General features: G+C 50.5%; 9 protein-coding genes across 9 annotated transcripts; 5 read left to right on the top strand and 4 right to left on the bottom strand.

Moving 5' to 3' along the window:
• Positions 1-111: 111 nt before the first annotated feature.
• On the top strand, positions 112-1,210 carry M438DRAFT_324632 (ClpP/crotonase). Its single transcript, XM_029903066.1, has 2 exons — positions 112-361; positions 419-1,210. Exons 1-2 carry the CDS (start codon positions 133-135, stop codon positions 1,006-1,008), a joined length of 819 nt encoding a protein of 272 aa, XP_029757461.1. The 5' UTR covers positions 112-132; the 3' UTR covers positions 1,009-1,210.
• Positions 1,211-1,484: 274 nt separating this feature from the next.
• On the top strand, positions 1,485-3,007 carry M438DRAFT_408056 (uncharacterized protein; the record flags this gene model as incomplete). Its single annotated transcript, XM_029909931.1, has 3 exons — positions 1,485-1,605; positions 1,659-2,044; positions 2,087-3,007. The coding sequence occupies exons 1-3, from the start codon at positions 1,503-1,505 to the stop codon at positions 3,005-3,007; spliced, it is 1,410 nt and encodes a 469-aa protein (XP_029757460.1). The 5' UTR covers positions 1,485-1,502.
• M438DRAFT_367936 (uncharacterized protein) lies at positions 2,710-4,171 on the bottom strand. The gene is made up of 2 exons (XM_029908000.1): positions 3,944-4,171; positions 2,710-3,890 (listed from the first exon to the last, which is right to left on the bottom strand). The coding sequence occupies exons 1-2, from the start codon at positions 4,079-4,081 to the stop codon at positions 3,060-3,062; spliced, it is 969 nt and encodes a 322-aa protein (XP_029757459.1). The 5' UTR covers positions 4,082-4,171; the 3' UTR covers positions 2,710-3,059.
• Positions 4,172-4,280: 109 nt separating this feature from the next.
• Positions 4,281-5,727, top strand: M438DRAFT_348134 (uncharacterized protein). Its single transcript, XM_029906065.1, has one exon. The coding sequence runs from the start codon at positions 4,326-4,328 to the stop codon at positions 5,430-5,432; it is 1,107 nt and encodes a 368-aa protein (XP_029757458.1). The 5' UTR covers positions 4,281-4,325; the 3' UTR covers positions 5,433-5,727.
• M438DRAFT_279937 (uncharacterized protein) lies at positions 5,669-6,724 on the bottom strand (the record flags this gene model as incomplete). The annotated part of the gene is made up of 1 exon (XM_029901125.1): positions 5,669-6,724. The coding sequence occupies one exon, from the start codon at positions 6,722-6,724 to the stop codon at positions 5,669-5,671; it is 1,056 nt and encodes a 351-aa protein (XP_029757457.1).
• Positions 6,725-8,225: 1,501 nt separating this feature from the next.
• Positions 8,226-9,624, top strand: M438DRAFT_383516 (uncharacterized protein; the record flags this gene model as incomplete). The annotated part of the gene is made up of 2 exons (XM_029908940.1): positions 8,226-8,298; positions 8,357-9,624. The coding sequence occupies 2 exons, from the start codon at positions 8,226-8,228 to the stop codon at positions 9,622-9,624; spliced, it is 1,341 nt and encodes a 446-aa protein (XP_029757456.1).
• Positions 9,625-10,151: 527 nt separating this feature from the next.
• M438DRAFT_376843 (gluconate 5-dehydrogenase) lies at positions 10,152-11,105 on the bottom strand (the record flags this gene model as incomplete). The annotated part of the gene is made up of 3 exons (XM_029908692.1): positions 10,152-10,569; positions 10,624-10,932; positions 10,990-11,105. The coding sequence occupies 3 exons, from the start codon at positions 11,103-11,105 to the stop codon at positions 10,152-10,154; spliced, it is 843 nt and encodes a 280-aa protein (XP_029757455.1).
• On the bottom strand, positions 11,094-12,313 carry M438DRAFT_348132 (uncharacterized protein). The gene has a single exon (XM_029906064.1). The coding sequence runs from the start codon at positions 11,883-11,885 to the stop codon at positions 11,274-11,276; it is 612 nt and encodes a 203-aa protein (XP_029757454.1). The 5' UTR covers positions 11,886-12,313; the 3' UTR covers positions 11,094-11,273.
• A 776-nt stretch (positions 12,314-13,089) lies between these two features.
• On the top strand, positions 13,090-14,537 carry M438DRAFT_324612 (alpha/beta-hydrolase). The gene is made up of 6 exons (XM_029903065.1): positions 13,090-13,167; positions 13,221-13,256; positions 13,312-13,652; positions 13,714-13,930; positions 13,981-14,227; positions 14,281-14,537. Exons 3-6 carry the CDS (start codon positions 13,342-13,344, stop codon positions 14,493-14,495), a joined length of 990 nt encoding a protein of 329 aa, XP_029757453.1. The 5' UTR covers positions 13,090-13,167; positions 13,221-13,256; positions 13,312-13,341; the 3' UTR covers positions 14,496-14,537.
• The last annotated feature ends 496 nt before the right edge of the window (positions 14,538-15,033 follow it).

Here is a 15,033-nt window from a genome sequence, read left to right as displayed (position 1 = left end):
GCAGTTGCGGAGAAGTGCTGCCAAGCTCCACCGAAACCCCGACCACCGATATCGGCGCAACTCCATCAGATAAGAAAAATCAGATAATCTCTTCCATCCCGAACCGTCACCCGCGCCAACATCATCATCATCATGTCGCTAAAATCAATACCACTCCAATACAAAAACTTCAATATTTCTTTCCCAGACGATCGCATTGTGCTGGTCACATTGAATCGCCCCGATAAACTCAATTGTGTCGATCAAACTACCAGCAAAGAAATCGCTGAGATTTGGGAATTGTTTGATCGAGATGAGAGTTTGGTTGTCGGTATCATTACTGGAAATGGGAGGGCTTTCTGCACTGGAGCTGATTTGGGAGGTATGTTCATCTTGTCGGCAAAAAAATGCATTGACTATTTGCTGATTACAAAACCAGAGTGGAATGAAATGAACAGACGAGGCATCGTCAACGACATGTCTGCACCTGGTCTCGCAGGTCTACCTCGCAGAGCAGGCAAGAAACCCATCATCGCCGCAGTCAACGGTATCACAATGGGTGGAGGCTTTGAGATGGTAGCGAATTGCGATCTCGTGGTTGCAGTATCGTCGGCCATCTTCTCTTTGCCCGAAGTCAAGCGTGGTATTGTGCCAGTGGCTGGGTGTTTGCCTCGCTTGACGAGGACGCTCGGGCTTCAAAGAACCACGGATCTCGTGCTTACGGGCAGGAATATCACGGCCAAGATATTGTATGATTGGGGTCTTGTCACGGAGCTTGTTGATACACCTGAGGAAGTCGTGCAAGCTGCCATCAAGACTGCTCAACTCATCTGTAAGAATAGTCCAGATGCAGTTGTTGTTGGGCGCTTGGGTATCAGACTGAGCTGGGAAGCAGGTAGTGTTGAGGATACTGTCACCACTCTTGCCGAAGAATGGTATCCTCGTCTAGTTCAAGGAGAGAACTTCAAAGAGGGTATCAAAGCCTTTGCAGAGAAGAGGTCGCCAGTCTGGGTGAGCTCGAAGTTGTAATTATAGAAGACCGGTCACTTCGAGCAGCACTTTGGGATGTGCCCTCATTGATCGTCGCGTGCGTTGCTTGAATACTGTGTGCATTGCAAGAGCCATATAGAGTAGCAAGCCATAGTTTCATACGACACAACTCACGAAATGTTCTAGCAACATAATGATCTGTTGGCCTTGTCGTACGAGAAAACTCCTGCCTCCAAACCCCGCAATCACATTCCTTGTCAGACGGCCGAGCTAGATTTGGCATGAACCCGTGGAATGCCAGCAGCCACACCCGAGATCTCGGTTCAGCTCGCTTTGTCAATGCCGACCGAAAGCAGCATCAACGTCGATTCATCTTTGTTTGCAAAATGATATCCCGCACTCGGGCTTGAGGCTTCAGATGCGTGATCAATTTCTTTGTCGAGATGTGATGTCCAATGGCTTGATCCACGACTCCCACTCGACACCACAGTTTCCCTCCACCTGCTGTGAAACAGACAGCGATAACACTCGAGATGTCAGCCAACTTGTTGACTCTACTGGGTAACATCACCGTCGACTCGGGTGGTTGCCCCGACCCGTTCATCAGTGAATCCAGATATCCCTACAAAGAAGGCTGTAAAAAGTTTCCTCTCCACACTCCCAATTGCCAGCACTGACACTCATCACAGATACCGGTGGCCGCAACTGCGCAAAAAACCCCTTGGACACCACAGGCACGGGCTCCAAATGCTGCGTCCCCTGTCCCCTGTCCTCTTATGTAAACTCCTCCTCCTTCCCCGCCCTAGCAGACGGCGCAGCATGGGTGAATGTGGTCGGTTTCATCCTCTGCGGTTTCCTACTGCTCTCCTACGCAGCACTTCCCGCCAACGCTACTAGACGATCATTCCTGAACATCGCATTGCTAGTGGGAATCATGATCATGGAGTTGGGTTTTATCATCCCGCTTGCCAGACGACCTGAGCAATGTTTCGATCCGGTGACGCCGAATGATATGAATAGTAGTAATGCTTGCGCTGTTGGTGGTGGCATGGCTGTGTTTGGTGGTATGTTGACGGTATGTTGGATCGTCGTCCGCTCGGTGTTTATGCACCTTCAGATTTGCTGGGATATCGCGCCGGGGAAGATTTCAATCATCGCTGCTAATGTTGCTGCGTGGTCGATATCTATTGGGTTGACTGCTGCGGTGTTGGCGAAGGTTGGAGTCAGTTTCCGGTTTGGTGGGTATTGCCATGTTAATGTTGGGTCTACTTCGACTTACTGGGGTTGGATGATTGGGTTTGGCGCGATCGCTCTGCTTTTGCAACTTGCAACTTTCGTCTACTGTGCTCAGGTTTACCTCAAAGCCGCCATGCATGGAAGACAGCCAAACTCGGGAAGCAATGCGGCCAATTCTGTCAAATCAGCATCCAGTAAACGTCAAGCCTGGACAGCCGTTCGTCGACTCAAGCAAGTTCTCCTTCTTCAATGGCGCTCACTGGCGATCGTCGCTCTTGCCATCTTCGTCATCGCATTCGTTTGTATCATTTTCATCTTCCAAGTTGACTCGTACACGACCACCGCATTCGCCAACCCGACAAAGGTCATCCCTTGGATCTTGTGCATCCTACAACAACGCGATACCGACAAATGCCTACCTTTGATCCAGAAGCTTATCCTTCCACAAAACACGGCAGTCGCAGTCTTATACATTATCGGCTTCGTCGGTGTGGAGGCGTTCTTCCTGCTGTTCAAATTCGAGATCATCAGAGCGTGGATCAGATTGATCAAGTCGCCGTTTGATGGCAGAAGGAACAGCAGTACTTCGTCTCAAAATCCGAACTGGTTGGAGAGACCGCCGAAATTTGTCATTGGTAGAGGAAGCATGGTTGCTGTCGATTCACCAAGAGGTGCTGAGACGGAGAACGCGAGTAGAATCGTGCGGCAGGATTCGGTGGTTAGTGACATAGATGAGCACGAAATTGTCGATTCTGAGACGCGGAGGAAACATGATATGGAGAAGCAGGACCATCATATTTGAGTCATGATAGTCTTCTTTGAATTGTTTTTTCGTTTTAGCAGCTATTAGAAGTTTAGTAATCATAAAAGCCCTTTCCAGACTTCTTTCCTAGCCAGCCAGCGTCGACCATCTTGGTCAGCAATACAGAAGGTCTGTACTTGGAATCACCAAGCTCCTGATGCAAAACGCGCATGATTGCCAGACAGGTGTCGAGACCGATGAAGTCTGCAAGTTGAAGAGGGCCCATCGGTACGTTAGTGCCATTCTTCATGATGGCATCAATATCTTCCTTTGCTCCGACTCCAGTCTCCAGGCAGATGATAGCCTCGTTGATGTATGGCATGAGGATGCGGTTGGCGAGGAAGCCCGGGCTATCCTGACTGACTGATGGAATCTTGCCCATGCGTTTGCAAAATTCGATAGATGTCGCCAGAGTCTCGGGAGAAGTCTGCAGTCCAGTGATGATCTCAACACCCTTCTGGATAGGAACAGGGTTCATGAAGTGAGTCGAAACAACCCTCGAAGCGGCCGAGAGATCCGTTGGGTCCGTCGTTGTGGCGGCAGCGATCTTTGTGATGCTGATTGATGATGTGTTGGTAGCCAGGACAGCATGCGAAGGGGCCAGCTTGGCCAATTGGGCGAAGATCTTGGTTTTGAGGTCGATGATTTCGGGTACAGCCTCGATTACCATGTCGACTTCTGACAAAGCTCCCATATCGGTTACTGGCACCAGTCGTTGCCTTGCAGCATCTGCATCGTCCTGGCTAATTCTTTGCTTGGAAACATCCTTTGCTAGCAGCTTGTCGGCGAATTTGAGACCTTTATCGATAGAAGCCTGGGAGGTGTCGACCAATGTGACAGGCACTTGAGCTCTCAAAGCAGCAACAAGAGCGATTCCAAGACCCTAGAGTTTGGTTAGTTTCTACAACATGGCAATCTCATATCAATATTCGATACCATTTGACCGGCACCAATGACACCGAGCTTCTTGACTTCGGCATTTGAGCGAACGGTGGCGCTGAATGCTCGCTTGTAGATTGCTGGTGTACCTCGGGGGACTTGCTTCAAGCAAGAGCGACACGCGAAAGAAGCCATGTTTGATAACGGAAGATGGCAACACAAAAGCAGAACAATTGATGGATGAAGCGGAAGTCGCAGCGGAAGTTAGTCGAGTAGTCGACCAGCGAAGTTGCCGAGGTTGCGGAGAGCTGGACCCTTCCTACAGGGAGCCAGAGCGACAAGAGTCATGTGAAAGCCGAGCTCTTTCCCCCACGACCAATCGCGCGCGAGCCAAAAGACGCTGACGCAACAAACTCCCTCCAGGTCTCTCCTGTAGGTCATGGACACGTTAATCTCACTTGGCCATTTCTGCGAGATCCATGGCCCGCAAGCGCTCTTGACCACGTCAGTGCAATCGCCGACCGCCACTTCAGCACCGCCCAACGAGACCGGCACGAGTTGCGCCAACTGCTCATACAATGTACCCGCCGCGACAACAGCCCCTCCAGTCCTGCGCAGCCGATGGCGCGATTCGACCTTCGCCACAACACGAGCGCCCTCGAATCCTCTCCTCCGCGATGCCTGTACCAGAGCGCTAGCCGTCGAGTCCCTCCCTCGAGGCCAGAGCAGCGGCTCCATGACCTTAACCACCGACTTGGCGACGCAAGGGCCGAAAGATGCTAGGACGGTGAACGTGGCACATGTCTTCCGTCTACCAGACCCGAGAGCTAGAGGGCAAAGAAGAGCATACGCTTTTGTAGCTGTAGGCTCGCGCTCGCTGTTCAGACACCAGATGGCCGTCCGGACCGCTTTTGAAGCATGGGCCAAATCCATCACTACACTTGCCGAAACACACTTGACGGCATTACAACAGGGAGACAGCTCCGACGCTTCTCCAGTCGAGCTGTCGGCTGCGAACGTCGGCTCGCTGAGAAGTTATAGCTCCAGCGCTACTCCCTCACCGCCCATGTCTATGGGCTCTGCTGAGCGGACCCCTCCGCCGTTGTCACCACCACACCCCCAGCGCACGCCTTCGCAGCCTTCCTCGATCACTTCAACGACGAGTCACCCTCCTAAACACGCTCCTACATCTGCCGCAGTCACACCGGTATCCAGTTTCTTATCGGCCAAGTCAGTAGATCCGGATGGTTATCCTCGCTCCTCATTATCAGCCGCCTCTCCACTGGCGAATGTGCCCAAGACGCGCAGTCTGGCTGAGATTGTTGGCGACGAGTACTTCTTCGTTCGCTTGCATGCAGAATTCTGTGGCTTGTTGAAAGCGTTGATCGAGAAAGAGATTGCCGAGAAAGGGAGGGAATATGAAGATGATGGGAATGGTACAATCGACGAGGAGGACCAGAGATACGGAAGTGGCAGTGATGAAGATGCCCTGCATAGTGGTGATGATGACGATGAAGGCTGCGTTGTCGGCTGGGACAGATATTGAAACGATGAGTAACGAGAAACACGATCGTCATGACAGTTGGAAGAGTAAGGTATGGTCAGTAATCCTGAATCTCAATTTTTGATACACCAAAAGAACACTGAAAGGAAAAACAGATATGTATATTCGTATCTCATGAATTAATTCTATATACAGTCTCACACCAACGACAACCATTACAAAAGCCAAGTTTGATCTATGCCGCACACCTGGCTCACTCAATCTGCACTCCTCTCCGATCAAATCAAACACATAACAGCCTGTTCAGATCTAATATCCATCAAACTAGGAATCTCAGGCATAGGAGGTACACTCGTATCAAAAGGATTGACCTCTTGATCTCCAACATCACCCGTGGCAGCAGGAGTAGGCGGAATAGTATCCAACTCCGTATGTCTCCAACCACTCCCACTAGGCAAAGAAGTAGGACAAGCAGACGACGCACTATTGCGGAAATAGTTCGGAGTCTTGTACTCCGGTGCGTGGAAGGAAGAAGATCTGTTGTTATGATGGGAAGGCTGAGAGAACGAGGAAGAGCGAGAAGTAGGCACGGAAGCGGAAGAAGAGCGAGAATGCGATGCAGGAGCAGGAGCAGACACGAAAGCACTGGACAAGCGGCGGAACATCGTGCCAGAGAAACTAGAGGAGCGGGAAGATGCTCCAACGGTGGGGGAGTCTGGCTCGCCACTCATGAGGTTGAATACACCTTTGAGTGCGGAAACGCTGTAGCCTACACTGGCTTTTACACCATTCCAGCTTTCTTCCAGGCGGATGAAGTCATGCATGTTACTCTCCAGAGCGGCGAGTTGTTGCAACACGACCTCCACACTATCGGCAATAATGGTGGTGCCAGTGATCCAGACGGCTGCCGCGGTATCTTGGACGCAAACCGGTTGTTGCTGGATCAGTGCAATGGCAGAAGAAGTAGCCTTGTCGATTGCATGATCGGCCATCTGCTTTTGCATCTGCACGTCGACGAAGACTTTGCTCTTTTCGTCGCAACTGTTGTCGGCGGCGCCGGATTCGTGGAGGTAGGTCTTGAGACTGTTGTAGACGTTTCTGAAAGCGTCTTCGTGGACGTGTGCGATGGATGCGTTTAGGTCGTCGAGACCGGACAGAACGCTGTCTGCTTCGTCTCCGAGGGTGGCCGATAGAGTGGCCACGTGGTTGGTATTGTCGAAGAGAGCTTGTGCTTGCAAGGTCTTGAAGAAGGTAAAGTCCCCTGAGCGATGAGCAGCGTGCAGGTTGTGGCGGACTAGCGCAATACGCTGTTGCCAGTGTAGGGTTGTAATCATATCGAAGACGATGTTGAATTCTGCCAGTTTGGTTGATGTTGATAAGTTCGCAGTTGGCAAGTCGAATGAACAAGGGTGAAAAGGGTGCTGAAGAACGAAAAGGTATGTATGTACAAGGAAGAAAAGAAGATACAGAGTCGACTGGTCTTGTTTCTTTGCAAAAGATGCTTGAGAGGAAAAAGATACTTCTCAGATCTGCTGCCCTTCCTTATAACCACTTTTCGACATCGCGCACTCCGGTTTACATGTTGTCAGTGGCTGAGGCAGAGTTGTTTGTTCATGCCGTATATGCCTCTACGTCAAGCCGGTTCCGACTAGCTGGTTCATGGAATCTTCGATGGGATATCTTGCAGTATCCTAGCTAGGTACGTATAACGTGTATGATGTAGGTTTGTCCTTTGTGCTGATGCTGTTTGCAGAGGGGAACTCGACTTCTTTGACGCTTACCCGGGCACTCAATCGATGATAAGAAGAATGGTCAAAGCCATGATCCGGTTCTTCCTGCTGGTTCGTCAAGAGGAACATCACTCCGACACCTTCTTCGTCAATCTCAAGGGAAGTTTATCGATTTTGAGCCGAAATTGCAATTATTGCCGTAGGTCAAGGGGCCTCCTGATCGACCCTCACTCGTAGCCGTACTTCCGGGTTTTCGGCATGCCGAAGAGTCTTCGTCTCACCTTGCCCCGAGACGCCTTGGGATACCAGTGTTGTGGTTCATCCTGCCCCCTTGCCCAGTACGCATTCCTCAGCCGAGTCCTCCCTCCAAAGTGTCACTAATTGGCTCTTCCGCCAGCCGACATGGAGATCTCCTCGCAAGACTAGGAACGTGTTACCATGAACAATTGAAGACAGCCGAGCAGCGCAAGTACTGTGCTCACATCATGACTTCTCCCTTTGTTCGTACGACATATGCGAAGTTTGCCTGCCTCCAGGGAGGCATACTGCTGTAAAGGCTCAAGACCCCAATCAACATCGATCGTACTCGAGATTGGCTTACTGATTGAGTTGCATCAAGAGAGTGATGACAGACGATAAGAACTTAAGAAGTCATGGTAGTCCAGAAGAATATTCCATGGAGCACAAACATGGCCTCAAGCGTATGGTCTGAGGGTATGGAAATGTGGCGACTTCCACGCCGCCGAACCTTTCCCTCTCCAACAACCATGAAACGAAGCAAGATCGAACACTTCCCATTCAACATTCACACTACGAAGCACTTGGATCGCGTCACCAAGAAACCACACTTCAGCCCTCGGATTCATTTCTTACTTCTCAGCATGAAACACCTTTGTCCCCTCCTGAAAGCGGGAGTCCATCATCTACATTTGCGGCGTCGACTTCAACAAAGAATGTTACCGAAAGCGGACGCCACAACCTCTCAATAGAAAGTAACCACCAATTTATCCAGATCCTTTCACCAGATCACAATAGTAACTGTTCTATATATGCTATATCTCTTCTCCACATTCTGGGTTTTCGTAACACAAGACATCGATTTATCATGCGTCTTTCTGTTTTTACCGTTGCTTATGCGGCTATTGCTGCTGTGGGAACAAATGCCGTTGATGTTCAAGGTATGTTTTTGGTATTAGTGTCTTGCTTGGAGATCGTAGTGACTGACCATTTACGCAGACATTCCTGGCTACGAGGCTATTCCTGAACCATCAACCAACAAATACTCCGAGGTTGCCTCTTCCGCCCTACCAAGCTTCTCAATCGACTCGCTTGAGCCCACGTATATGCCCGATGAGGACTTGAAGCCCACTGGCATTCAAGCTCGTGCTGTACCTGCATCATCTCAAACTGCTCCTACTACCGCAACAACCGACGAACCTACAGACGAGAGTTACGATGCTTTCGTCAAGTGGATGATCTCCCGCGGCCTAGAGGGATATACCGAAAATGACGAGAAGAAACTCATTGCTCGCGATGTGAATGCACAGACGACAACTCCCATTGCCGATCCTCCTACAGACGGACCTTCGGATGAATCTTTTGTAGCTTTTGTCGAGTGGATGGAGGGTCGTCATCTTGAAGGCACTATTGAGAAAGATGGTGTCAGAAACCATGCTCGCAGTGTACCCGCACAAGCAGAACCAGCCACGGATGGACCTGCTGACGATACGTTTGATGCTTTCGTAAAGTGGATGGAGTCCAGAGAAGTTCCTGAGGGAGTTGAGCACCATGCTCGTTCTTTGGAAGAGGAAGATGAATACCCTTCCGAGGAAGAGCACGAACTCTACGCCAGAGACGCCGAAGCCAATGTCCACCCCGAAGAAGAGGGAGATGAGGATCTTGACTGGAGCCAAGTGTTCAACGAGGAGTTGCAGCTGCACGCCAGATCGCTCGAAGATGATGAACCAGTCGAAGATGGCGATTACGAAGAGCTTGACGAAGAGCACGAGGCACCTCCAGTCGGCAGACGTTCCGAGTCCGAGCAAGACTACCCTGTCGATGAGGACTTCGAGGAGTTCCTCGCTCGTCACGGCTACAGCCCTGAAGAATACTCCACACCAACCGAGGCGCACGAAGACGCCCCTGAGCCCGAAGTCCAGCAAGTCGCACCAGAAGCATCAACGTCAACCGGTGTTGCCTCGCCTGCAGCAGCACCAACACCCAAGCCCACTTCCGCAGGCTCATCATCCATCCCCACTCCTACCTCCGCAGCATCCCAGTGGTCCGAGGTAGCGAGTGAGACAGCTCCAAGCTCATCGTCCAATATCCAGGCACGCTCTGTGAGTTCACACTTTCGCTTCCGTGACCGTCACCACACCACTTCTGCACATCCTTCCTCTAGCAGCAGCAGTGTTGGTACGGTGAGTGCAACAGGTGCTACTGCTACCACCTCCACCACTACCACCACTACCAGTCGCAAGGGATTCTTCGGTCTTCCTTGGTGATCTTCCAGCTGAGATCTTTGTGGGTGTTGTTGTCTTGAATAAAAAGAGGATTGATGGCTGACTTTGCTGTGAAGGCGTTTCGAGGTTAGGCAAAATTATGCTTTGGTGATATTTTCTAGAGTATGTGAGATGGCAAAATGAGATATATTCAATCACTTTTCTTTTACTTGGTGGGTGCCAATACTGCGCTCGAAACTGCTCATCCTATTTGCAAGACTAACCTGGCTGTGAATAGGCAAATGCTTTTGATGATCAAGCAAGTGTCCTTTAAGAGTGATGCTTCTTCTCGATCTCTTGGAACAGATACATCGAAGTAATCAACGCTGTGCCTTTTGACATGCTGTTTTGTAAGACCTTTCACCAGTGTCAAAGCTCGGTCTATGTCAGCATGAGACTGCTGTGGTGATCAGGACGGTCAATGTTTAGAAAACCCGCCCACAAATGATATGCACGGGTTTACACCACCCTGGAGTATGTGAGGAAGTATGGTAAGAGCGTGAATATACATTTCTTTGCGATTGATTGTCTCACAGCTTAGAGCGGCCCAATATACTACCACCGTCAATGACAATGTGAGCGCCGTTCAGATGACTCGATGCTCTGGAACAAAGATATACGACAGTACCGGCGATGTCCTCGGGCTTGCCCAATCTCTTGTTGGGGTTTGCATCGGCAAGAGCCTGTGTACCACCAGTCAAAGCCATCAAGCCGTTGGCCATCTTGGTGGGGAAGAAGCCAGGAGCAATGCTGTTACAGAGGATTCCTCTCGGACCCAACTCGACAGCCAGGTTGCGTGTGAGATGGAGTGCTGCGGCCTTGGAGGCGCTGTATCCGGGTGTTGCGTTCTCTCCCAGAGACCCAATCCCAATGCCCGCGACAGATGCTGTGACGAGTACGCGGGAGGGTTCTGCTAATGAAGCCTTCTTCTCGAGTAGCGGAGCGAATCTAACCGCATCAGTTAGCTGCGGAAATCACAAAAACACTCATCTCTATGCTTACTTCTGAATGCAGTAAAAGACACTGTTGACGTTCAGGTCCATGACCTTAGCAAAGGCCTCGGCAGGGTGCTTGTCGAAAGGAGCACCCCATGTTGCACCAGCATTGGCGAACAAGATATCCACATGACCGGTGTGTTTTCCAACTTCTGCTACCAGACGCTCAATCTCGGAGACCTTTGAGATGTCGGCGGGTACGGAGATGGCCTTGCCCTTGATGCCGGGCAGCTTGTTGAGGGCGCCGCATGCTTCCTCGCATGCCTTGGCCTTGCGGGAGGTGATGAAGACTTTGGAGCACCCGGCTTGGAGGAGACTACACGTATGACTGGTCAGACATGGAACAATCATCGGCGGACTACTGGCTACTCACCCAGATGCGGCGTGGAGACCGAGACCTCTGGATCCACCAGTGACTACGGCCACCTTTTGGGGCAGGGAGAAGATGGACGAGAAGTCCTCGAGCTTGACATCTGCTTCGGCTGACATTTTGAATTGATTGGTATGGTATTGAATAGGAGAAAGTGTTTGGAGCAAAATATGTCAGCTTGCCTGTCCATCACAGTAACCGCGGATGCGGAGGAAATGCGGAGACGAAACATGCCGAGGCATCTTGACCCGCCTTGGCAGAGACCCCGAGAAACCCTTCTCTTGTCTTCAAACCCACTTCTCCAGTTGAACCTCCGTCCACTCCCACAACTCCTTTGCGAGCCCCACGTCCTTCGCCTGCTTCACCTTCGGTGTGGTCTTCACACCAACAGGCACATAGTAAGCGCCACTGCTGAGCTTCTCTTTTGCTGTGGTAGCAGCCCACGTCTGAGTATACGCGCCCTCCTCTTCACTGACCCATTTATCTGCTTTGAAATTCACGACCATGCGGTCCGCCAGCCCGTTGTTATCATGAAGCGCCGTCTTGATGAACCCAGGATGAACGGCGACCGACGTTATACTCGGGTATCTCTCCGCGAGTTGGTTGGCGTAGAGCAGGTTTGCGAGCTTAGATTGACCGTAGCACATCCATTTGTTGGGTTGGTAAAAAGGTCCGTAATTTGCCCCCAGAGTCTTCAATTTGTTGAATTCTATCCCTGCGTTTGGAACCATTTCGTGCGCAGAAGATGTAAGACTGACGATGCGCACGTCCGAGTTTGGTTGCTCTGCAGTCTTGAGTAGGCAAGGGAGTAGAGACTTGATGAGGAGAGCGTGGCCGAGGTGGTTTGTCGCCAACTGGATTTCATAGCCGTCTTTCGATAGCGCATCGGGCGTGGCCATAATGCCCGCATTGCACATAAGGACGTCAAGGCGGTCTGTCTTGGTGAGTAATTCCTGGGACGCGGTTTTGACCGAGGAGAGGCTGCTGAGGTCGCATTCAATGAAGCTAAGTTTGGTGGAAGGCGAGGCTTGTCGGACTTTTGTGATGAGCTCTGCGGCGCGGGCTTTGTTACGACCGGAGAAGAAGATATGTGCTGGGTGATGGGCGGCGATGAATTGGATAGAGGATGCGCCAAGGCCAGTTGTTCCTGGAACGGAGGTCAGTTGTAGTTATATATGGTGCGGGGGAAGTGTGATCATGTACCACCAGTGATGAGGAAGACGCGTCCGGACTGGTCTGGAATGTCACTTTTGGGGTTGAAGGAAGCTTCCGACATCTTGAGTATAGTTATATGGATCTCTTGGGAAAGTGACGAGTAATGAGTTGGCTGCTGACCCGCAGAGTCGCCCGACTTTTATATCCAGTATGAGAGCAGAGCGTCCAAGCTTTTTGGCTGACGAACAAGCGGTGGTACGTACGAAGGTTTCAAGCAGGATGATCGCAACGTCTTGTTCCATGTATCGGTGTATCCTTCATCGTGCGTTCCAGAGCTACTTTCGCGGATTCCCTCTTGGGAACGGCTGGTGACAGATATGTACTGAACAGGCGTTTATTGTAGAGCAATCCGGTGGGGCCAGCAAAGATGGACTGAGAGCAACTTGGCATCATACCGCCATTCCTTTGGTGCCTTGCCGGCTTTTCTCCTTCTTGGCTACTCGAACACCAGTTCTCGCACTGTTCGAAAATAGCGTGCACATTTCAAAGAGTGCCGTCTTGGCTAGGTTTTCGCAGCAAGAACAGACTCAGGCCGTTTATCGGATGACGTGCCTCTAGAACAAGGAGAGTTCTGCTCACCATCTCACCTCCCAGTCTGCGTTGCACTGTCACGGTGACAGTCGGTGAATCTGAGTAAGGGAACTTCGAACACAATACGCGTTTATCTCGTATTTCAAGTCCGTCGGCGAGTCTTAGTAAGGGAACTTCGAACGGTGACGACTAGCGTCCAGCGCACGACAAGTGTCGACGATCAGAGTTTCATTGTAACTCCGATCATGGTTCATCAGATACCTCAGATATGTACAGTCCTCGGTTCCGTCACAACAACGCCTTTCAGAGTCAGACATAGCTCATAACGCTAGCATCTCAACAACAGCTATGGTTTCTGCTCTCAAAGCATTTCTCCTGACAAGTTGCCTCGCGCCCGCGTTAGGGGCAGTACCAACACGACAAAGTCGCTCAGAGGTACGAGTTTGATGCAACGCGTTGTCAGAAAAGTGATGCTCACACTATATCAGAATTGGACGTGTCAGTTCAACGAGGGTCTTGATACCGTAGGTTTACCAGAACCGACTTCCCAGATTGCATCGAGATGCTAATTTGCATCAGTCGGATGTTGCAAACACTAGCTATGTGCACATGATGAAGAACGTTAAACTTCCAGTTTCGGGGACGACATATCGCTACGCCATCAATCCTCCACTCGAGAAGGAGAAGCCATACCTCTTGTTCCTTCACGGATTCCCAGAGACCTCGTACAGTTGGGTTAATCAGATCGAATACTTTACTAGGCGCGGCTACGGCATCATAGCACCAGACCTTCTAGGCACCGGTGGTACAGACAAGCCCGTTGAATTGGAAGCTTATAGTCTGAAGACAATGGCATCTGAAATTGCTGAACTGCTCGACTGCGAAGGTCTTGACAAGGTAGTCGCAGTTTCGCATGACCTGTAAGCCCAACGATACGACATGTTGTCATGTTTCGAGAATGTCAGACTAAATGCACCTCAGCGGATCTTTTCTGCTCTCTCGCTTTTACACGTACCAGTCTCAGTACCTGTCCGCTCTTGCGGTATTGGATATCGGCTACAACGCCCCCGGCACAGACCTCAATCAAACTTACGTCGAGGCTTACAACAACTATTCACAAGCGACATTTAGATACCCCGTGCTCGGGTACTGGTACTACTTTGATGAACCAGACGCACACGGCCTCTTGGATGCACACGTATGTTCAATATCATGACCGAGCATGTACTCAAGCTTACAACAGTACAGTTAGATTCTCTATACTCTCTCATGTACTCGTCCGATACACCAAAAGTAATGGTGGAGAATTTCAACACAATTGGTGCACTTCAAGAATGGCTAGCAGCGGATAGAAGAGCAGAATTCGGCAACGATTTCATCACCAACTCGACTCGAGAGCAATGGAAAACCATTACTCGCGCACAGGGAGGTCTCGAGGCGGGTCTGAAATGGTACAAGTCTTACTTGCGTGGTATCAACTCGGCTGATGAGGACGGTAAGACGGATCCCAGATGCCCGCTTTGTTTGACATGATCTAATGCAGCATAGAGATTCGATCGATGTCCGGAGTCATTGAGCAGCCTAGTCTGTTCATCGGGGCCGAGAAGGATTCGGTTGGTATTCCATCTGAGCAACTACTTTCTACGCTGCCATTTGCGCCGGGGATGCAGATTAGAACTGTCCGCGCTGGCCACTTTCTACATATTGAAAAAGCTGATGAAGTCAACGAGGTACTCTACAACTTCATCCAGAGCCTCCAATAGGTTGATACCAAAGTAGTAAAGTTTCGGTTTTCTTGATCATTCAAAAGACTCTTTGCTTTCGGATTGCTAAGGCCTGTAGAATATGCGAGCAGCTCAGTTGCTCTCCGTCACTGCCATGCTAGTGGATCCAATCGAAAAAGTATTGCATTGCACTTGAGTTTGGGTTGAACGGATGAATGACGAGAGGAGCATTTTTGTAGAACCATTTACGTACTGGTGCGGTTGTTGTTGCAACGATGCCTACGTTCAAACTGTGCTTGCCGATGAGGTGAAAATGTTGCGACTACAGATTACCGTAATGTCACAATAGGATTCAGTCTGTACACCAGGAGGAGGTGCTATGCGAAATGTGAGCTGTTCCCACAGGTGTCGTATCAGATAGACAATTCACTTCAACGACGGGTCCACCTTGCTCATCGTTCGATCACCACTATGTGGGTCAACAGGGACTGATTGACGCGAAGCAACGCGCTGATTCAAGCCTAGAGATGGGTAAGATGAAGCAGTTCGGTAGACAAGATTCAGCTTGAATGCAGAT

The sequence above is a fragment of the Aureobasidium pullulans genome (assembly GCF_000721785.1).
Source record: "Aureobasidium pullulans EXF-150 unplaced genomic scaffold scaffold_19, whole genome shotgun sequence".
Lineage (NCBI taxonomy): Eukaryota > Fungi > Ascomycota > Dothideomycetes > Dothideales > Saccotheciaceae > Aureobasidium > Aureobasidium pullulans.
Note: the sequence above shows the minus strand (reverse complement) of the source record. Positions and strands in the feature narration are given on the sequence as shown.

Coding starts and splice junctions, on each gene's coding strand:
- M438DRAFT_348132 (XM_029906064.1), bottom strand. CDS start 11,885: ATGGCCACGCCCGATGCGCTATCGAAAGACGGCTATGAAATCCAGTTG.
- M438DRAFT_324612 (XM_029903065.1), top strand. CDS start 13,342: ATGATGAAGAACGTTAAACTTCCAGTTTCGGGGACGACATATCGCTAC. Junction 13,653..13,713: donor GTCGCAGTTTCGCATGACCT/GTAAGCCCAACG, acceptor AATGCACCTCAG/CGGATCTTTTCTGCTCTCTC. Junction 14,228..14,280: donor CAACTCGGCTGATGAGGACG/GTAAGACGGATC, acceptor AATGCAGCATAG/AGATTCGATCGATGTCCGGA.
- M438DRAFT_324632 (XM_029903066.1), top strand. CDS start 133: ATGTCGCTAAAATCAATACCACTCCAATACAAAAACTTCAATATTTCT. Junction 362..418: donor CACTGGAGCTGATTTGGGAG/GTATGTTCATCT, acceptor TTACAAAACCAG/AGTGGAATGAAATGAACAGA.
- M438DRAFT_348134 (XM_029906065.1), top strand. CDS start 4,326: ATGGACACGTTAATCTCACTTGGCCATTTCTGCGAGATCCATGGCCCG.
- M438DRAFT_367936 (XM_029908000.1), bottom strand. CDS start 4,081: ATGGCTTCTTTCGCGTGTCGCTCTTGCTTGAAGCAAGTCCCCCGAGGT. Junction 3,891..3,943: donor TCATTGGTGCCGGTCAAATG/GTATCGAATATT, acceptor ACCAAACTCTAG/GGTCTTGGAATCGCTCTTGT.